Below are 19,804 nucleotides of genomic sequence, written 5' to 3' on the forward strand. Positions count from 1 at the left end.
AAAGCAGAGTTCTTTGCTTCTGGTATGTCACTCTGATGCACGCCATTCTCCCATCTTCACATTACTGTCCGTGTCGCTCTTACAATGAGTAAAAAGGATTTTCAAAACGCCAGGACAATAAACATTTGGGCAGAACCACTTGGGTCCCAGGTCTTGAGTAATTGCCGTTATTTTTCACTGTAAGTCAAGCAGATACTTGACTTGGTGGACATGTCTTTACTCTCTTAATAGAATCAAAAAGAGAAACCCTCTACAGGAAGTTACTTGTGTTGCGTAATGTAATTCCAGATTCTATTTAACTCATTTGGTTTATTTATTTGCTTCTTCCTCCTGGGGGTGGGGCAGTAAAAGCTTGCTATTTTCTTATCCTGGCTTAAAGATATTAAGTGCTAACTTCTGATAGTGCCAGGTAGCCAAGCTAAGTACTTTTGGCTCTAGCTAGGTTTTGGGAAAACTCAAAAGAAACTTGAGCAGCGAGGTCAGTGATGCCAGTTGCTGAGCCTTGAGCACCCTCTGACTTGTGTTGGAGTTTGTTGCTGCGTTGCTGGGAACAGTGCTGTCAACGGCCACCCTAGATGGCTGTATTTCAGAGAGGAGTGAAGCCACACGTGTAAACATGTTTATAATCATTAACAAAGCTTACCAAACAATTTAAGCTCTCTAGAAACACACATCCACTAGGACAATTAATTGCCTATTGCTGATTGAAGCACAACCTGTAACAGAGCCACGAAGCCTTTAAAATGCCATTAGTGAAAATTCTAAACTTAATGAAATTTGATTTCCTGATGCTTATTTTGTTTTGTTGAATTTCAGGCGTCCACTTGCTCCTCCCTGGAGATGCCGGTGAAATTCCAGCGCTGACTGTTCCAAGCTAGTCTTTAAACATCCTTAAGAATATTTTTCTTTGAAGCTGACACTGCCCACTCTGGGATCCAGATGCTGTATTCGACCTACGGCGGCTCTGTGCTGCTTCCCACACGTGGCCTTTTCATACTCTGGCTCCCAAGGATGGAAAAATCTGCCTCCAATGTACAGGTTTTAAACCTTGTGTGAAAATAATAACCACATACCTTACAGGTTGACGGCCATTCCAAGCCGAAAAAGTGCGTTTGAGGGGCAGAGGCTGTGGGGTAGCAGGTAAAGCTGCAGCCTGCAGTGCCCGCATCCCACATGGGCGCCGGTTCCACCCAGCTCTCTGCTACGGCCTGGGAAAGCAGCGGAAGATGGCCCAAGTCCTTGGATCCGACTGGCTCATGGCTTCAGACTGGCCCAGCTCAGGCCGTTGTGGCCATCTGGGGAGTGAACCAGCGGATGGAAGACCTCTCTCTCTCTGCCTCTCTGTAACGCTGCCTTTCAAATAAATAAATAAATCTTAAAAAAACAAAGATGGTTTCCAGCGTATCATACTGCTGACTCTCAGAACTAGTCTTGTATAATGGGATTATCAAGGCACGAAGAGATCCAATGAATAAGTGCTGACTGCACGCCGGGCGGTCCGGAGGAGCTGCAGGACACACGGGGCACCCGGAGACCCTACCTGGGAAGACAGGAGAGAAAGGCCTCGGACGTGGGGACTCAATCCCGCTACCTGGGGCTGCCAAAGCTAGAAGTATCCTAACACTGCCCCCAGCCGTGTGTCCGAGGCCAGGTCAGGAGCCCAGCAAACCGGTGGTGCCAGGCAGTGCACTCTCCGCACGGACCCCGTCGTCATGACCCGGCCCCCGACCCCACGGGGACCCCAGATGCTGGGTGGGAACGCGGGGGTCCCCCGCTGCTCGATGGGAACCAGGGGACCCCGCTGCTGAGCCGGAACGTCGGGACCCCGTCTGCTCGGTGGTAACGCGGGGTCCCCAGATGCTGGGTGGGAACCAGGGGACCCCCCTGCTCGGTGGGAACGCGGGACCCAGGCTGCCGGGTGGGAACGCGGGGACCCCAGATGCTGGGTGGGAACCAGGGGACTCCGCTGCCGGGTGGGAACCAGGGGGCCCCGTCTGCTTGGTGGTGACGCGGGGACCCCACTGCTCGGGGACCCCACTGCTCGGCGGGAACACCGCGGCTTAGCGCGGGAAATGGCTCCATCAGTCACGCAGGCCGCTGGGGCTGAGGGCCTCTCCCTCCGTCCGGGAGGGACTGCCACCCGCAGTCAAAGACAAGGGCGGGCGGAGACAGAGCGAAGTGGCCACCGAGGGGTCCGAGTGGTCCCACCGGGGACGCACAGTGCCAGCACGAGGCTGCACAGGCCAAGTCCCCAGCCCTCGAAGACGCAGACTGGGCCTCTGCCCTCGTTCAGGCCGTCCCCCGGGCCCCGTGACCCCCTCTTCCGAGCCGTCCCCAGCTCTTGCCCGGGGTCTCCCATCGAAGGCCCTCCGGGCTCCAGCGCGCAGCGACGGACCAGGCCTCGGCAGCACCAAGCACCCGGAGGCAGCGCCCGCGCCGCGCGCCCCGTCGCCATGGCAACCGGGGAGGCGCTGACCCCTGACCCCGCGGCCCCGCCCGGCCCCGCCCCTTCACGCTCCGCAGATCAACATGGAGAAGGCCAACCCGGAAGTGCCGCCGCCGCCGCCGCCCGCCCGGTGCTAGGAGCCGCCGGCCCGGCCAGGCCGCGCTCCGCGCCCGCCGCCCTGCAGCCCGCGGCCCGCCCCGCGTCCCGCCGGCGCCGGGGCGGCCGCCTCTCCCACCCCCGGCCCACTCCACCCCACCGGCGACCCGCCCCCGCCCTAGAGGAGGAGCCGAGGCCGGGGGGAGGAGGAGGAGGAGGAGGAGGAGGAGGGTGAGGTTTGCGAGAGGGAGCGAGGCCGCGCGGGCCGCCGGCGGTTCGTATTACCGGGGTCGGGAGGAGGAGTCGCGCCGGGCCCGCGGGCCAGCGCGGGGCGGGCGGGAGGCGCCGAGCGGCGGAGGCGGCCGGCGGGAGGCCGGGGGCGCGGAGCGGGGCCGGGGCCTCGCGTGCGCGCAGGCCCGGCCGCCGAGGGCCGCCCCCGGCCGGGCAGCGCCCTGAGGATGCGGTGAGTGAGGAGCCAGGCTCGCCCCCGGCCGGCGCCCGCGCCCTGGCTGCGCGCAGGGCAGAGCCATGCTGTCCGAGCAAGCCCAAAAGTGGTTTCCAACCCACGTGCAGGTCACAGTGCTGCAGGCCAGAGAGCTGAAGCCGAAAGGCAAAAGTGGCACCAATGACACGTACACTATCATCCAGCTGGGCAAGGAGAAGTACTCCACCTCGGTGGCCGAGAAAACCCTGGAGCCCGTCTGGAAGGAAGAGGCCTCCTTCGAGCTCCCTGGGTTGCTGGTGCAAGGGAGCCCGGAGAAGTACATCCTTTTCCTGATAGTGATGCACAGGTCCCTGGTGGGGCTGGACAAGTTTCTAGGGCAGGTGGCCATCAACCTCAATGACATCTTTGAGGACAAACAAAGAAGGAAGACAGAGTAAGTCGCGCCCTTTGGTGTTGCGTTTGGGGGAGCCGAGCGGTGCCTGGAGGTGATTTGGCTTCCTGGGGCGCTGGCGATGCGCTGGCTGCAGCGTGACCCAGTTGGAAGCACCGCGTTTGCGTGGAATCTGAAGCAAAAATAGCCCCTGGGACAGAGCATTTTTTTTTTTTTCCCCCCAGCGGAGTCATTGAGGAGTCATCGCTCTGCTTTGCGTTTGAGGCAAATTTCTGTTAAATAATTGAGTGTTTCGGCCTGGGTTTTCAGGAGGTGAACATTATTCACCCCCAGAGGCCTGGATCCCAGTGTTGACCAGCTAGACCGCAGTGTAGGTATTCATTCTACCATCAGGAAGTTCCCTCTGTCCACCTGTGGGCTGAAGCCGGTGCCCGGGCGGTCAGGACTCGGGGTTGCATGCGGCACCGGGGTCCCCGTTGGCCCTTCTGCACCCCAGCCATTTCTCAGGATCGCGCACATCTTGCTGCCCTGGGGAAGTTTAGAAAGGGCACCCAGACGTCCTCAGCCTTCAGCGCGCCTGTTTGCTTTGCGTTTGCAGTGTTGGAGTTCCTGTGTCGCTGCAGAAGTAGCTTTGCAAAGCTGCGTTGAGACTTGAGTCTGAATCCTTGGGAGGGACTGATTTCCTGACACCTTCAATGAAAACATGGCTTTTAAGCTCGAGTTAGATATATTTTATTTTCCAAAATTAAGCATGAACACAGGGTATTATGTCTTACTTTGAAAGAATAGTGTATTGTCAGAGATAGGATTACTTACCCTACCTTAACATTCGGATTTTTCTAATCTGAGGTGAGGTTAGAATTAATAGAATTGCTGAGAGAAATTTGGGTCGAATTCACAAAGAAAACTTCAGATTTCCAAAATAGCTTTGGTATTTCATCATAACTGAAATTTATTTACCCGTTTACAAACTTTTTAACGATTTCTTGAAGTTTGTGTTAATTCCTTATATTCTAAAGCAACTCTCTGGTTTTGTTCTAAACATGATGTGCCTGTAGGCTTCCCTGGGAGTTTTGTTTTGCTCTGAATCACATCTTTACCTAAGGTTTAATATATGTATGGAAAAAAGGGAGAGAGAGAAGAAATTCTAGAAATGCAAGGGGGAAAGTGGTAAATATTTAAATTCCTTGAAGAAATGAGAGTATTTTAAAAGGAGAGAAAAAGTTTTAAAGTGTAAAGTTGAATATTTGTCAGTGATAAGTCACAAAACTATGTGGTATTTGAAAAGTGGCATTCAGCTTCCTCTGAGAGGTTCTCTGCCGAGTTTAAAATGAAAAATAAATAATCACCAAATCATGTGTTTCAAATTGTCAACTGCAGGTGACAGTGTATGGTATTTAAAGTGTTTTGACTGTGAACTTTTGGGCATAGTGCAACTTTTATTTCTTAACGCATCTACAGAATTTTTAATACTAATGAATAATGGATCACGGGCTCTCTCGGAAACGTAAATTTTCCGAGTGGAAGTAGTCCCAGGTGCAGACTCGAGGGGTCTGAGGAGGAAACCCCCTTTTACGAGTTTCTTCTTGTTTTGTCCCTTGTCTTTGGCTGTGTCACCGTTAAGGATGGATTTGGCCATGGGCAGTGCTGTAAAGTTGTAGTGTCTCCCTCCAGAAATTGGACACTGGCTGCTGAATACAATTGATTAGAACTTGAAGGGGGATACTTTTAAATATTATCAACAGGGCATGTGATGTTACTGCATTCCAAATGATTTTCATGTGTTTTTAAACCCTTACCATTTTCTTTCTTTGTGGATAAATGGGGGACCACGTATTTGATGAAGTATCTTTATTGGTATCTTTATTGGTAATATTTCTAGTTTTTTAATATAGTTAATAGCTTCCTTTTCCAGCACAGCTGTACATGTGGCACAGTAAGAGAGGGACTTGAGCCACCAGTATATTGCAAGAAGGATTTTACTAGCCCGCACGTTGCTGAACCTTGTCGGCATTCTCCCAAGTGCTTTTTAGAAAACTGGTGGTGTGGTGAGCTACCAGCTGATCCCGAAGTCCCGCGAAGATGCTGGGTGTGGCGCGTCTTACTTTTTACACTGAAGACAGCCACTCACAGCTTGTCTTCCAGTTGTGTCATAATAAGAAGTAGGATGGCTCAAACCATTATTTTAGTTACCTTGGAAATTAATGCCCCCCTTTTTTTTCTTTGTAAGGAGAAGGGGTAAAGAGCCTGAGCCAGAACCCTTTGAGTGGGGCATGGAGAGAGAACTTCTGTATCGCCCCCTTTAATGGATGTCTGGGTTGGTTCTGGCACAAGATTTAAGGGTATAATACAGTGTTTAATAATAGAATGGTAAAATCGTTGATGCTGTTATGTAATATGCATTGATTTTTTACAACAGAACTAGGAGATTTTTTTTCTTTAATGCCCATGAAAAGTAATAACAATCAGAGTCCCTAGAGTTAGGTATGACTCAGACATACGCAGATTTAGGACTTATGTGTGGGTCTCTGCAGTGCACCTGCACCCTGGCCTCTGGCACCCTTACTGCCAATCTTGTCCCACTTCTGACCACACAGCACCAATTGCTTGTGAATAGTTCCCACATGTGTGGTGGTTTTTGAACATGGACCTGTGCCCATTAAAAATTGAACAGAGGCCATATACAGTTTAAATCCAGCACTCCAGAGGTGAAAAAAAAAATCAGTATTAATCCAGTAAGCCCCCAAAGCTATCGTTCTTCATCGTATCTTTTTGAAGCCTGGAAAAACAAATGCTGCCTCTGGAATGATTCTTGAACGTCTCATTAAGACCTCTCTGTTATGTCAGCTTCAAAACAAGACAGCCCAAGTTATTTTCCGTGCCTACATTTGAAGTTAATATATTTATTACCGTTTTCCACGGGGCAGGAAGATAGCACCGTATTGCAGCACTGACTCGTCCCTTCTTCAGAGCTTACCCGGATCGGTAGAGCTTCCTGCTAAAAGACAAAGCACTGGAGAGCACGCACTCACTTGTAGCTTGGTTGTTACATGGTTCTAGAAATAAAAATTGGGTAAACATCTAGGACAGGGCACATACCTTCAAGGAGCTTACACTCTAGCACCAGGAAACCCGCATTGCCTTCGTCTTGGCTGCTGTGTCGCCTGATTAAATACCGTGTCCTGTAATATATGTCAGCCATGTGGTTAACCTTATTAACATATGTGAGTCATCAAATGAGAAAGAACTTCCATTGTGCTGCAGCTGTTCTTCATCAGCTTTAGATTTTTCCTCCGCGACTTTAATCTGGCAGTGGGAAGTTAACGTAGCATTCCCTGTGCCTTAGTTTCCTCGTCTGTGAAATAAGAATGTTAAAATAGCTGACTTATTTGGTTTTTATTTCTCTAATGCTGTGAATTTTGACTACCTTCGTACCCATCCATTTTTTGAATTACTACTTTATTTTCTTCTCGGACTTGCTTTGATTTGTTGGATGCATGGAGTCCTAAGTGCCTGGTTTCTTTCTTTCTTTTTTGGTCCCTGTCTTGCGAAGCGTGTTCAGCTATTTTTGGTATAGCCTGAGATGTTGACATAACACTCTGAGGTACCGTGCCTCAGAAGTCTCCCCACTCCACTCCCCTCTCCCCAGTCCATCAAAAATGACTTTTTCCAAAATTGAGTTAAAGCAGGAGGATAACCTTGTTTCTCTCCAGGCTTTTGAAGTGCTCTGTCCTGTGGTGGTCAAGTTTCTCTATTCCACAAAATTTATTGGTATCATTTCTTTACGTCTAGCTCATTTCTTCAGATTTTAATGTTTGCCTCACATAATGGATTGTCTCCGTTTAGGGTCTCATTTAGTTAATGTTTTCTGTTATAAAATATTTAAACAATCACTTGGTAAACTGCATTACTTAATTGAATTGCTCCACTTTAGTTAAGAAATGATTTCTTGCGTGTGATTTGCCAAGATCTGGCTGGTTTGTGTGTGTGTGTGTGTGTGTGTAAACCTGCCATGTCTTATACATACACATGCACACATGTAATATGTGTGGATTCTCTTTCCTTCTGGGAAGACCCAGTGACTCAGTCTCCCACGTGATGTACAGTAAACATAATCTCCTCCTGGCGTACCCTGTTCGAGCCAGTGAGAGAAGAACTAATGTAAGATTACATCCGAGCTCCTTTGTAGAAATTCTCCTCTAGACTTGGTTTGGCAGTTTTTGGCTTTTTGCCCTATAAATTGATCACGTGTGACGCCAACAACTGGAGAGTTTCTCTTGGATAAAGATACCATAAACAAAACCAAGTAAAACTTTGCTTTTATACATCCTTTTTTTAAATAGGCAGTATTGAAGTGACTAAAAGCAAAATATTTGGCTCCATTTATAAAATAATCGTGACTTGGCACTGTCACAGCAGTGGCAGTAAATGACGCAGTGATTCTAACAGGAAGCATTCAGTTTTTTGTTCAAAAACTCTTCACAAGGTTTACTGTCACTTACTGCGTTTTACTCATTTATTTTATTCAGGAAGAGATTTTGATCCATCTGATAAGAGTCTAAATTATATCATATCCAGTTTTAATAATTACCAAACTATAGGTAGTAGTCTCCAATGTTAACAATTCTTTTAATATTCTTACATAAGTAATATTTTGGGATGGGGCTATTTAATATGTTATTAAAATGGCATTATTATAGTGTTCAGAACTCACTCGTATTGATGCATTCTTTCAGTGTCCCTTCCTCAGTGTGTTTTAATTTAAGAAATGCCCTTCGGCCATTATTAATACCCTGTATGGAAACATTAGGTATTGTGGATAAGAATTTCTGTTGGTGATTTTCAAATTGTGAAAGAAAAGGTTACCTACAAACCTTTTGCAGTGCCCCAAAGGCCTACTCCTTCAGTAGCTATTTCCAAAAATGTCTGGTAAAATGAAATTAAAAGATGAGCTTATTTTGGTAAAAAAAAAATTGAAACCTACGCATATGAGGGGTCTTTGAAAAGTATGAGAAACGCATATGGTGAAAAACCGCATGGATTTCCGTTGTTTTTTGCACCAGAATAAATTAATCTTTTAATTCAATTTTCTACAAACTTTAAAAATTACCTTCTTATGTCACATCATAGGCAGAATGATGTGTTTTTAAAAATTTGTGAGTAAAACCAGAAGTATTCTGTCTACTAGAGTATCTTTCAGTGTTTAGGTTGGCTTGATGTCCTATAGTGGCTTTGCCTAAAAAACAGTTTGTATGTAACAGAACTCTGTATCCTCTCTTCGTTCTGTGTTACAACTCATTTTTTATTTATTTACTTTTTGTCCTTAAGGTGGTTTAGGTTGGAATCCAAACAAGGAAAAAGAGCCAAAAACAGGGGTGAGATAAAGGTGAATATTCAATTTATGAGAAACAATATGACAGCGAGTATGTTTGACTTGTCGATGAAGGACAAAACAAGATCTCCTTTTGCAAAATTAAAGGATAAGATGAAAGGTAGAAAAAATGATGGCACGTTTTCTGATACGTCTTCTGCAATCATTCCAAGTACTCACATGCCTGATGCCAATACAGAATTTTCAAGTGGTGAGAGCCACATGAAATCCAAACCAAAAAAGCCTTTTCTTTTGGGCCCTCAGCGACTCTCTTCAGCGCATTCAATGTCTGACTTGACTGGGTCCCACTTGTCCTCTGAGAAAGTGAAGCCTGGCACCGTGAGTCAGACACATCTTCTGGGACGCCGGATAGACGCCTTTGGAGCCGTGCCAGAGAGTGGTGAGTGGCACATTCTTTCTCATTGTATCCTCAGTGGGCCAAAGTACCCTTTTCGTTTTTAAAGTTTAACTTTTGAAGTTAGAAAATTTAAAAAACTGCAGTTTCTTGGTAGCATTTTCCAAGTGTAGTCATTCATCAAACTTTGAATACCTACTGTACCCCAGATTGGTCAAGTTCATGGACAGTGGAGTTTGTCTGCTCTTGTGTTTATTAGATTATTAACTGATGATAAAACGCGTCCCAGTCTCCTTTCACGGCCTAGCTTTTTAAACATTGTTCCTGCTGCTTCTGCTCTCTTGAAAGCCTGATGCATAAATAAATGTTCCATTTTACCGTAAAATCCCTAGAAGAAAACATTCATGTTCAGAAGCGAGGATGTAAATTTAATGCTAATGATGAAAGGAAGTCTGAGGATTTCTGGCATTATCACACTGAGCAGAGCTTCTGGTTTGGAGTCAGTTTGCCTGTGTGAGCCCAGGACGTTGGCACTTGTCTAGCAGTACGCTAATCATTATTGGCCCAGATACTTCAGGCTGCTATACCTTAGCATTTTAAGGTTGTTTTCCTTGATTATTTTAAAGGTTAATACCTTTAAATAGCTAATTACTCTCATTTTAAAACCAACAGAATGCACACAGAATGTCAAATAGTGTGATGTAATGTGTCACTGATTGTGTAGTAACCACAAAATTGTTTGTAGGAAGTCTCAAATCTCCACACAGAAGAACATTAAGCTTTGATACTTCTAAAATGAACCAACCTGACAGCATTGTGGATGAAGGTGAATCGTCTTTCGAAAGACAGAATGACCCATTTACAAATGTGACTGCTTCATTACCCCAAAAATTTGCAACACTGCCAAGGAAGAAAAATCCGTTTGAAGAAAGCAGTGAATCCTGGGACAGCAGCATGAATTTGTTTTCAAAATCAATTGAAGTAAGGAAAGAAAATAAAAGAGAGAAAAGGGAGAAAGTTAGCCTGTTTGAAAGAGTGACTGGAAAAAAAGATAGCAGAAGATCTGATAAACTTCACAATGGGGGATCAGATAGCCCTTGTGACTTGAAATCACCCAATGCGTTTAGTGAAAACCGGCAGGACTATTTTGATTATGAGTCAACTAATCCGTTTACAACAAAATTCAGGGCCTCAAATATAATGCCATCCTCAAGGTAAGCTTAATATGGAGGAAGCTGTACTTGAAAGTACCAAGTACTCCTTTTAAATATATGGCTATCTTAAATTATTCTTATTTTACTTGACAAAAAGTCTTATTTTTGTAATGAATTGCAGAGCCAGGAAACATTGCATGTATCTTTGGGATTGAACTTTTTTTTTTTTTTTTTTTGGTCTTAGAAAGATAAAAGATTCTTATTCTCTAGTCTACTTCCATTTATGTGAGCCAGAAATTCACTGAAATTTATGAAGAAAATGGCGTGACTTTTGATGAGACATGGTGAGAGTAAATCAGCAGTGGGTGTTAATTCAAGCCAGAAGTTTAGATGATGTGTTTCTTGATATTTTCTAGGGATTAAGTCATGGGCTATCTGGAGAGAATTAGTGGATCAATAGCAGTCTATGGGCTATTCTTACAAAATACTGGCTTAACTATTAATGGTTTTCATAATGGATGTAAACTGTCATTAAATGACCATTTAGAAGAAAATTTTCATTGTTAATATTTGCTGAAATGTATTGCCTTTGTAGATACTATAAATAGACCAAAGAGCTCTGTGCGATGATTTATATCCACAGAAAGCATCACCAGCTTGAGGAAGGTTAGGTTTTCAGTTGTGTGTATGCTGGGACTTTTCTCATTGCTTAGTAGAGGTTGGAACAACATGAATTTAGATAGAATCACAGATTTTACCAGTGTGAGCAATGGAATAGCTAACTAAGGAAACATCACTTCAATGGTTATCATGGAAGATCATGCTAGGATGTTTGCCATCTAACAGGTTTTTCCAAGGCAATAATTATCATACAGACCTCAGTGGGAATCCTGGCTTAGTGGTACTATGACTTCGTCAAACTTACTGTCTCCATCTTTGAGACAAAGAAAATTATATCTACTTGTAGGATTTGCTAATGATAAATGATATATAAGGTATGTAAAATTATACCTACTTGCAGGATTTGCTAATGATAAATGATATATAAGGTATGTAATATGAAGGCAAGCCCCAGTAGGGAAACCATGAATGGCAGCTGCTATTATATTCCATGTATTGTCATATTTTATTTCATTCAAAATTAGTGCTCTGTTTTGTTCCATTATAAGCAGAAAATACACAATTAACAGTTACCCTTTTAGGCTATGCCTTCTACCTCTCTCTTGTGTATCTATTATGATGTCTTAAGAAAACACACATTTAAAATTTTCAAAGGAAGTGTGTGTTACTTTTTTTCAGTAAATTGGTATTTCCTATGGTTTTAAAAAGTATCATTCAGTTTTGTTTATAGGCTATACTATAAAAAATGCATTTTTAGCATGGGGTATCAATATTTTATTGAAAAATTATAGTTTTGATATGCTATTCTACAATATTTTAGTATTTTACATAGTGCGCTTCACATAATGCATTAAATCCTAAATTATAGGGGTAAATATAAGTGTATTTGCTTTTTGGTAGTAGATTGCTGAGCACAGTTGTCGAGATAGCCCAGAGACTGCTGGGTAATTTAGAAAATTTCAGAGTCCAAATGGGAAGTGGCTGGAAACCGTTCTCACATTTAGGCAGCGTGCGGTAAAGTGAGTATCCTCCAGCCTTCCATCGCCCTGTCCTGGGGCCGTTTGCATGGATTGTAAAGGCAAGTGTGGTGTTTCCACAGATCACAGATACAGGCTTTTATTGGGTTACTTCAGCATTAATGCTGTTCCCATCAAAATTAGAGCTGTGTCCTGATACATAGCATAATTACAGTGATGTAAAAAATAGTGTTTTTTTTTTTTTTTTTCCCCAGTTTCAAGACTTGTCTCTATCTGTATAAGATGCCAGAAATGAGAACAGAACATTTGTAGATTTCTGGAACATTACCCTTTTTGTGTCAAGCTATCTTTGTGGACAATCTAAAACGTTTTCAGTCAAGCCGTAGCTCTAATTAGTAGTACGAGGAGGGATTGAATACAAATAGACCTAGGAGTACAGGTCGAATATTTGGCAAGCAGCTTGATCTCCAGTGGGATTTGGGAGAGTGTTGTCACGGAAGTGTTGTCTTCATAGAACAGTGTATTCCCATTTATTTTCCAAATAGTATCCCTCTGTTGTGTGGGACATTTTAAATTTCTCAGGTTAGTACCCAAACCAAATGCACTTTTGAAGCTACCGACTCACATCCCTAGGGCACGTGCTGTGAGTTACTTTTGCAGTAGCGCTAAACCCATGTACGGGGTTCCTGGACTCTTGTGACTAGCGTTTGTGAGCATGTGGAGCAGCAGCCGTGGCACTGGGTTTTGTTCTTCATGAGCCCGTGGCTCTCCTTTGGTTGCAGATGTGTGGAGCTGTGCTGTTACCCTCTGAGTGGCTGATGTGTAGGATTAAATCTGGGAGGTTTTCTTTAGGCCTCAGCATTGTAAGTATGCAATGGAACACTGTTTTTTGGAAGTTACGGTTTTTATGTGTCAGTATAAGTAAAATCCACCTGAAGAAATCACTTTGGATATCACAAAAAATACTGCATTTTGCATCTGTTCTTAGAACAGTTCCCAGAGTTCTGCATAAAACTGGTAGAGGAGATGACTTAGGTTTTGTGTTGTTTGACTTCAGCGAAGAGCAAGGCTGTTTGCAACGTCTCCCTGGAGTCGGTGACTCGCGGCTCTTCCCGCTTGCGTGTGGCTGCTTCTCTGAAGTCTCCCTGCTCCTCTGTTCCCGGTGTGAGAGCGGTGCGCCGAGACGGATGTCGGCATCACAAGCTGCAGCGTTTCCTTACGTAGTCCATCTCCTGCGCACATCTCACTAATCCGCAGCGGCTCAGTCACTTTCCTCTTCGGTCACCACGACCCCTTGGAAGGCAGGACCTGCATTGCATGCGTCTTTCCGCCCTTAGTCTTCAGCATGTTGCTTGGTCGGCACTAGGGGTTAGACATTTTGAATAAATTCTGTGTTCACAGAATTGCAGAGAAGTTTCTTGAAATGCTACTTTCATCCTGTTACTCTGCTGTTTCCAGCCCAGGGCTGTCAAGATCTTTCTGAAAGACTAGAAACAGATACGTCAATGCAAATGTGTGCATTTTTGTCTGAGTACATCTAAATAGTGTTGAAAATCTAAGCAAGTGTTCAAGGGTTGCTAAGATTTAATGCTTAGAACCTATGCACATTTCTGGCATCTTCTAAGAACTCTGTATTAGGATAGGTCATAAACTGCAACGACCTGAGATCCTAGCGTCTTACCACAGTAGAAATGTCTTGTTCACTTGTCATGAGCAGGTCACTGAGACAAGGGTAGGAAAAGTGGGTGCTTTGCTGCGTGCAGCCATTGGACTCCACACAGTGTCTCAGAAACCAGGCTTGTCTCTGTGATGCTGTCATTTAACATGTGGCCTCCCGGGTCAGCGCGGCAGAGGAAGAGGGAAGGGTCGAAGGTAGGAGGTGGGACGTTTTTATGTGCCAGGCCTGGCAGTGGTGTGGGTCACTTCCACGCATGTCCCATCAGCCAGAGCTCAGTTGTGTCCTGTCTTCACTGCAACCAGTTAGGAAACAGGGCTTAGCTGTGCACCCAGAAGGAAACGGACGAGGTCTGATGAGTATAGAGCACTGGTGTGTGCCGCTGATGCCTGTGCAGCGTTCTGCTGAGCAGTCTGGGCGCTGCCCAGTACTTGACGTTCTGCAAAATGCCTGCTAGACCGTGTGCACCTGAGTGTAGGTCTTGGGAGTTTTGAGAGAAACACATTGTTAAATCTGATTATAGATATTGAGTTATTTGTGTTTTAAAATCGCTCCTGCTCTTGGCTTTTTTTAAAAAAAAAAAGTTTATTTATTTATTTGAGAGGCAGAGAAAGAGGGACTGAGAGAGATAGAGAGATCTTCCATCTGCTGGTTCACTCCTCAAATAGCCCCAACTGCCAGGTCCAGGCCAGGCTGAAGTCCATCCTGGTCTCCCACCTGTGTATCAGGGACCCAGATACTTGGGCCATCTTCCACGGCCTTACCAGGTGCATTAGCAGGAGGCTGGATCAGAAGCAGAGCTGCTGGGACGAGAACTGGTACTCTGATATGGGTGTCACATCAACAAGCGGCAGCTTAATACACTGTGCCACAGGCCAGCCCCTGCTCTTGCTTTTCAGTGATAAGTCACAGGTAGTTTAGTATCATCAGTATCAACTGATTTTATCATTTATCAAATTATCAACTCATTTGTTTTATTCCACAAGTTGTGAAACACTGCTTTGTTTTTATCAGCAGAATATCATTCTCTGAAAACAAATATGCCTGTATGCTTGTTATACCATTTTCAATACTTTTTACAAATTATTATTAAAATTTGTTTATATGTTTGAAAGGCAGAGGGAGGGAGGGAGAGAGAGAGAGAAAAAGAGGGAGAGAGAGAGAGAAAGAGGGAGGAGGGAGGGAGGGAGGGAGAGAGGGAGAGAGAGAGAGAGAGAGAAAGAGAAAGATATCTTTGATTTGCTGGTTCACTTCCTGAATGGCTACAGTGGGTGGGGCTGGGCCAGGCTGAAACCAGACTCTTTGAGCTCTGTCTGGGTTTCCGTATCGGTGGCAGGCCCCAAGCACGGGGCCATCTTCCACGGCTTTGTCAGGCACAGGATTGGGCTTGGAATCGCCAGGACTCAAAACGGCACTCAGTGGGGTGCCCATGTCTCAGGCAGTGGCTCAACCCACTGCACGAGAGTGCTCGCCCCTGTGAATTATTTTTTTAATGAACTGTAAGTAGTTTGAAAAATGGAAATGGATCGATATGTTCACCAAACCAACTTTGTTTTTAAATTCTTTTTAAACTGAGTGTAGCTTAGACCCATTGATGGTTAGCTGGGACCAGGTTCTGGCTGATGGCAGAATTGGTGGAGGGGATGTACAGCCCTTCTAGATCTAGTCCATGAAAACCTCTCCTGCGGTCCTTCATATTGTTTCTCCTTCGCTGTCCTGGGCCAGACCTGGAAAACTGCCCGTTTTCATAAAGAAAGTGTTGCTGGACCACAGCCGTGCTCGTTCGTTTGTGGCTGTTTTTGTGCTAGAGCACTAGAGTTGAGTAGCTGTGACAGGCTTTGTATAGCCCGCAAAGCCAGAGACATTTATTATCTGGTCTTTTACAGAAATAGTTTGTCGACCTCTGCACAAGTTGAATGGAGAGGATCCTTGTGGAGAATCCTGCCTAAGACAGAAGCACACTGGATCCCTGACTGCTCGTGCGAGGGCACAAGATCAGGAATACCCGACTGGGTCTTGTCTGGATGGTAATTCTCAGAATACCAAATTACTGGGAATTTTGCGTGTATTTGTTACAGCACTTAGCATTACCTACCCTACTAAGTAAAGCACAGGGCCCATAGCACCTTCCATTCTGTTTAAGAAAGACCCAGTTAACATTTTAAGATTCACTGGTTTACAGCACCAGATCCAAACTCTTCTCTAGCTTTTTAGGCTTATTGTAGTTTAGATTTTTTTCATTGATCCAACTTTGTTTCTAGCTCCTCACCCATCCACCCCGGGTGCATGTGTTTTGTTGCTGCCGCCCTACCCTGAGGTTGTCAGCTGTGCCATCTCTATTCCTGGCTCCATGGTGAGACGCACCCTTCACTTTCTCTGAGGGTCAGAAGCCTGTTTGGCCTTGCCCTTTCTGTAACCTGCTGTTTCCCTTCTTTGGATTTCTGCTGGTCACCATGACAAGACATCCCAGCCGTGAGCCATAGCAAGGGCTGCGTCTCTGTTCAGTTAGGCTTCTTAGCAGCTGTGCAGAGCCTTCCTCCCAGCACCTGAAGTGTGCCGGCCTCAGGGCTGACTGTCAAGGATGCCCTGGTTAAACTACAGTTTGGGTGGGCCTTGCTTCAAACTGAATTAGAATCTTTAGTGAGTGGGTGCCGGCACTGTGGCGTAGTAGGCTAAGCTTCTGCCTGCATCCCATATGGGCGCCGGTTCATGTCCCGGCTGCTCCTTTTCTGATCCGGCTCTCTGCTATGGCCTGGGAAACCAGTAGAAGGTGGCCCAAGTGCTTGGGTCCCTGAATCTATGTGGGAGACCTGGAAGAAACTCCTGACTTTGAATTGGTCCAGCTCTGGCTGTTGCGGCCATCTGGGGAGTGAACCAGCGGATGGAAGACCTTTGTCTCTGTCTCTCCTTCCTCTCTGTAACTCAACCTTTCAAATAAATAAATAAAAATCTTTAAAAGAATAAAAAATCCTTAGTGAGTGGACACTGAAATGAAAATTAAGATTTAAAAAGCTTTCCACTGACAGTCAGCCAGGTTTAACTCTCACTCAGTCTGTGAGCAGCTGGCAGGTGCTTCCTGCTGAATAGGATCCGGGAGTTGTGCTGGTTGTCTCACACTTGAGCAGCCAGCGTTGCCATATTAGCTTTGTATGTGGGACTCAAGGTCAGGGCACAATAAGGACATCAGCTTGGCTAAAACAGGTACGAAGAGGAGTGAGAGATTTGGCCGGATGGCAGCAAACTCACATCTCCACTGTAGTGGGCACTGGGAGTCAGAAGTGTCTGACTAGTACACGTTTATGGCGTCTGTGGATGAATTGTTTCTCAGGACTCAGGCGACTGTGAGCATCAGGAGTGGTTGTGATACTTCAGCAGGGAGCTGTTTGCTCTGATGTGTGTGCTTCTAAAGAGGTATAGGCTCTGCAGAAACATTCAGGACTGAGGAACTCCACGTGGGGCATGGAATTCGTTAACATGAGAAAACCCTTGTATAAGTCCTCATCTGAGACTTTAGAACTCAGTGTGAGTCTAGTCTGTACAGAGTAATGTTGGATGTGGGAGGAGCAGCTGATTGTAGAGAGCATGACCTTGGGGAGCTATCTGACCATTGAGCTGCTTGGGAAACAGCCTTCTATTTGTGACGGAGAATGGGCTTGCTCTTCTAGTACTTTCTGTGTAACTGTGGTTGGAATGGTATTATTTCTAACTATACGAGCATGCATTTCTGGTTGTGGTATTTGTTGTGGAAGAACCTGTTTCCTTCTGAGCAAATGAACTCACACCAAGTAAGTTACATGTTAGAGCAGTGTAGAAATAGTATCTGGGACCAGGACTTCATGTTTGTACTGATATTTTGTAATTTTGGTGATAGTGTGTGTTTTACTTGTGACATTGGGTTGACCTCCTTCCTCTTCCCTTCTTTTTCCTTCCCTTACCCAGGTCCTTCCTATCTTTGGCTGTGTCACACCTTTTTTGGGAGGCAAAAAAAGTTGATTACCAAGAGTGTGTATTTATGTGTGTTTCTGATTTTAACAATTAAAAAGTCACAGGCCTGTAAGCATGTAACCATTATTAGGAGTGTGTAACATAGCCATAAAAATGCTGGGCTGTTTTCTGGAGGCTTACAGTGGATTTTAAAAGGTGTAGTAAACCAGTGATCCTAAAATAGAGCTCCTACTCATAGTTTTAAGCCTTCATTATTATAGTGTCCTCTGTGGCTTCTTGTTTTTCTTCGTGAGTTTACAGCTCAGTCTTTAACATACAGGAGATTTATTTTCATAGCAGTCTGTCTAACATTACAGATAATTTGTCATTATTCTTGGTAGGCCATAAATGTTTCACACAGCTGAAAATGTAGCCTCATTTATGAGACAGAAAACAAAAACTTTTCAGATAATTTTTACAACCATTAATCCATTAGTGTCTAGGGATTTACAGAATGTCTCCAATGAAACAATGCCTAGGAACATGAAATACGCAATGTGATGAGTTCCCCTAACTCTAACTAGGGCTTCGATGTTGGACTCCCCAGATACTACTTGAAACTTTTTCACCCTTTGTCATCCTAATACTCGTTACTTGGCTCTCATTAATTGGTGTGTCTCCCGATGGGTTAATTTGCGGATACCAACCATTCCATCCTGCCTCGGACTCACTTGTACAAGGTTGATGCTTACAGACTTCAAAATTGAAAAACAAAAAAGGTCTGTAACAGAAAAGACACACTTTGCTAAGTAATTATTACTATTTTTTGAACTGAGAGATTTGAAATACAGAGAGATTCTGTGAGAGAGAAGAAAACAAGCCCCCCCCCCCAAAAAAAAAAAAATCCACCAAAACTACTGTAGGCTAATAAACTGATGTGAAAATTTCTCAATTTACAGCACTTGACAGGTGCTAAAAGAAAAGCATCTTTAATTTTAATGTGTTGTTAGGACCTCTTTAGAGAGACTGTACAAGTTATTAACAAGGTCCTCTGAGACAGGAGACAGGTAATTAACAAGACCTATGGAGATAGAGTTTAGGTAATTAACGAGCTCTTAGGCACTGGACACAGGATAGCATGAATTGAGTCCGATAGTTAAAGAGAACAGGTTGTCACGATCGAATGCGAGATAGAGTGTGCACCTCCTCTTGAGGCTTCTGATGGGAGAATATTAAGATGATACCCAGTGACCCCAGTGACTACTTTTTGTAAATCAGTATATAAGTTTTTTTGGTCTAACTTTTACAGTAGAATTTGAGAGAATTATTTCTTTGTAAAACCAAAAAGCAGGGAAGCTTTTTACATGTAGGTTGGTAATCATTGTTAATTGCCATTAATGAACATGTAAATTTTGAGAAAAAATGCATAGGAAATTCATACATTATATGATTCTCAGTTACCTTAACATTTATTGTTTAGTGTTTTTTTAATCTGTGGCCTGTTGGCTAAAATTGCCTGTTCCACATTAGCCTTGCTCCTTTTGTCAACAAAACAGGATCTCAGCCAGTGAGGAAGCCCGCCTTGGTGCCAGCTTGGTTTTTACATATTAGGCACAGGTTTTTCCAGCCATGCTCCTGTGCTACCTGTAGGCTGGAGTTGATATTCTCAGTTGGAAATATTTGGACTGGTTATTTCCTGTGTCAATTTGATACCACTGGTGTATGCATCTTGAGTTTTGGTTCAAAAAACTCCCATGTTCCACACATATTTATTAAAAACATATTCTACTCTAAAGGTTAAGAATATAAAGAGGGCCCTTGCGATTTCCCTAATTCATTCCATGGCCTCCTGTCTCAGGGTGGCCACTCCAGTCCATCAGGGTGTTTTTTTTCTTTCAGCTCTAATAATGAACTGATACTTTAATCATCATTATTTTTGAATATTTGCTGCATATAAGGAAATAAGATTATTAAGACATAAATCCTACTGTGACTCACGGAAAAATGTAAATATTAGGTCTGAATTTTATGCTAAGGACTGCACATTGTGTGGGTATTAGGGAACGATGACAATTATTGAGTTGTAATATGATCAAACTAGTATCTTAGACAGCTGGTGAGCCGGCTTGGACTATCTGCTGGGGACAGGAGATGGGGGAGCGTATTTGAGGCAGGGAGACTAGTTAGGCAGCTATTTTAACTATTCAGTTGAGAGTTGACAGGTGATTTGGCAGTTAACAGTGGAAAAGTAGAGAGGATTTCTGATAAATATTTCTTAGTTAAAATAGGCAGGATTTACCTGTTTTTTGGATGTGTTTGGGGGTGATGGTGGAGACAATAGGAAATGAG

General features: G+C 44.4%; 1 protein-coding gene and 1 long non-coding RNA gene across 3 annotated transcripts in view; one reads left to right on the forward strand and one right to left on the reverse strand.

Moving 5' to 3' along the window:
- Nucleotides 1–2,989: 2,989 nt before the first annotated feature.
- The window catches only part of RAB11FIP2 (RAB11 family interacting protein 2), a 43,027-nt gene continuing 26,212 nt past the window's right edge, over nt 2,990–19,804 (forward strand). Inside the window, exons 1-4 of one of the 2 annotated variants that reach the window (XM_062214163.1) lie at nt 2,990–3,420; nt 8,707–9,149; nt 9,850–10,318; nt 15,418–15,558. In XM_062214163.1, coding sequence (XP_062070147.1) covers nt 3,071–3,420; nt 8,707–9,149; nt 9,850–10,318; nt 15,418–15,558 — 1,403 coding nt within the window. In that variant the 5' untranslated portion in view covers nt 2,990–3,070. The remainder of the gene's footprint in view (nt 3,421–8,706; nt 9,150–9,849; nt 10,319–15,417; nt 15,559–19,804) is intronic. The other variant, XM_062214164.1, reaches the window with a different exon arrangement.
- On the reverse strand, nt 3,887–6,529 carry LOC133775695 (uncharacterized). The gene is made up of 3 exons (XR_009868300.1): nt 6,478–6,529; nt 6,289–6,373; nt 3,887–4,068 (listed from the first exon to the last, which is right to left on the reverse strand). It is a non-coding gene; the product is annotated as an uncharacterized LOC133775695 (long non-coding RNA).

The sequence above is a fragment of the Lepus europaeus genome, chromosome 17 (assembly GCF_033115175.1).
Source record: "Lepus europaeus isolate LE1 chromosome 17, mLepTim1.pri, whole genome shotgun sequence".
Lineage (NCBI taxonomy): Eukaryota > Metazoa > Chordata > Mammalia > Lagomorpha > Leporidae > Lepus > Lepus europaeus.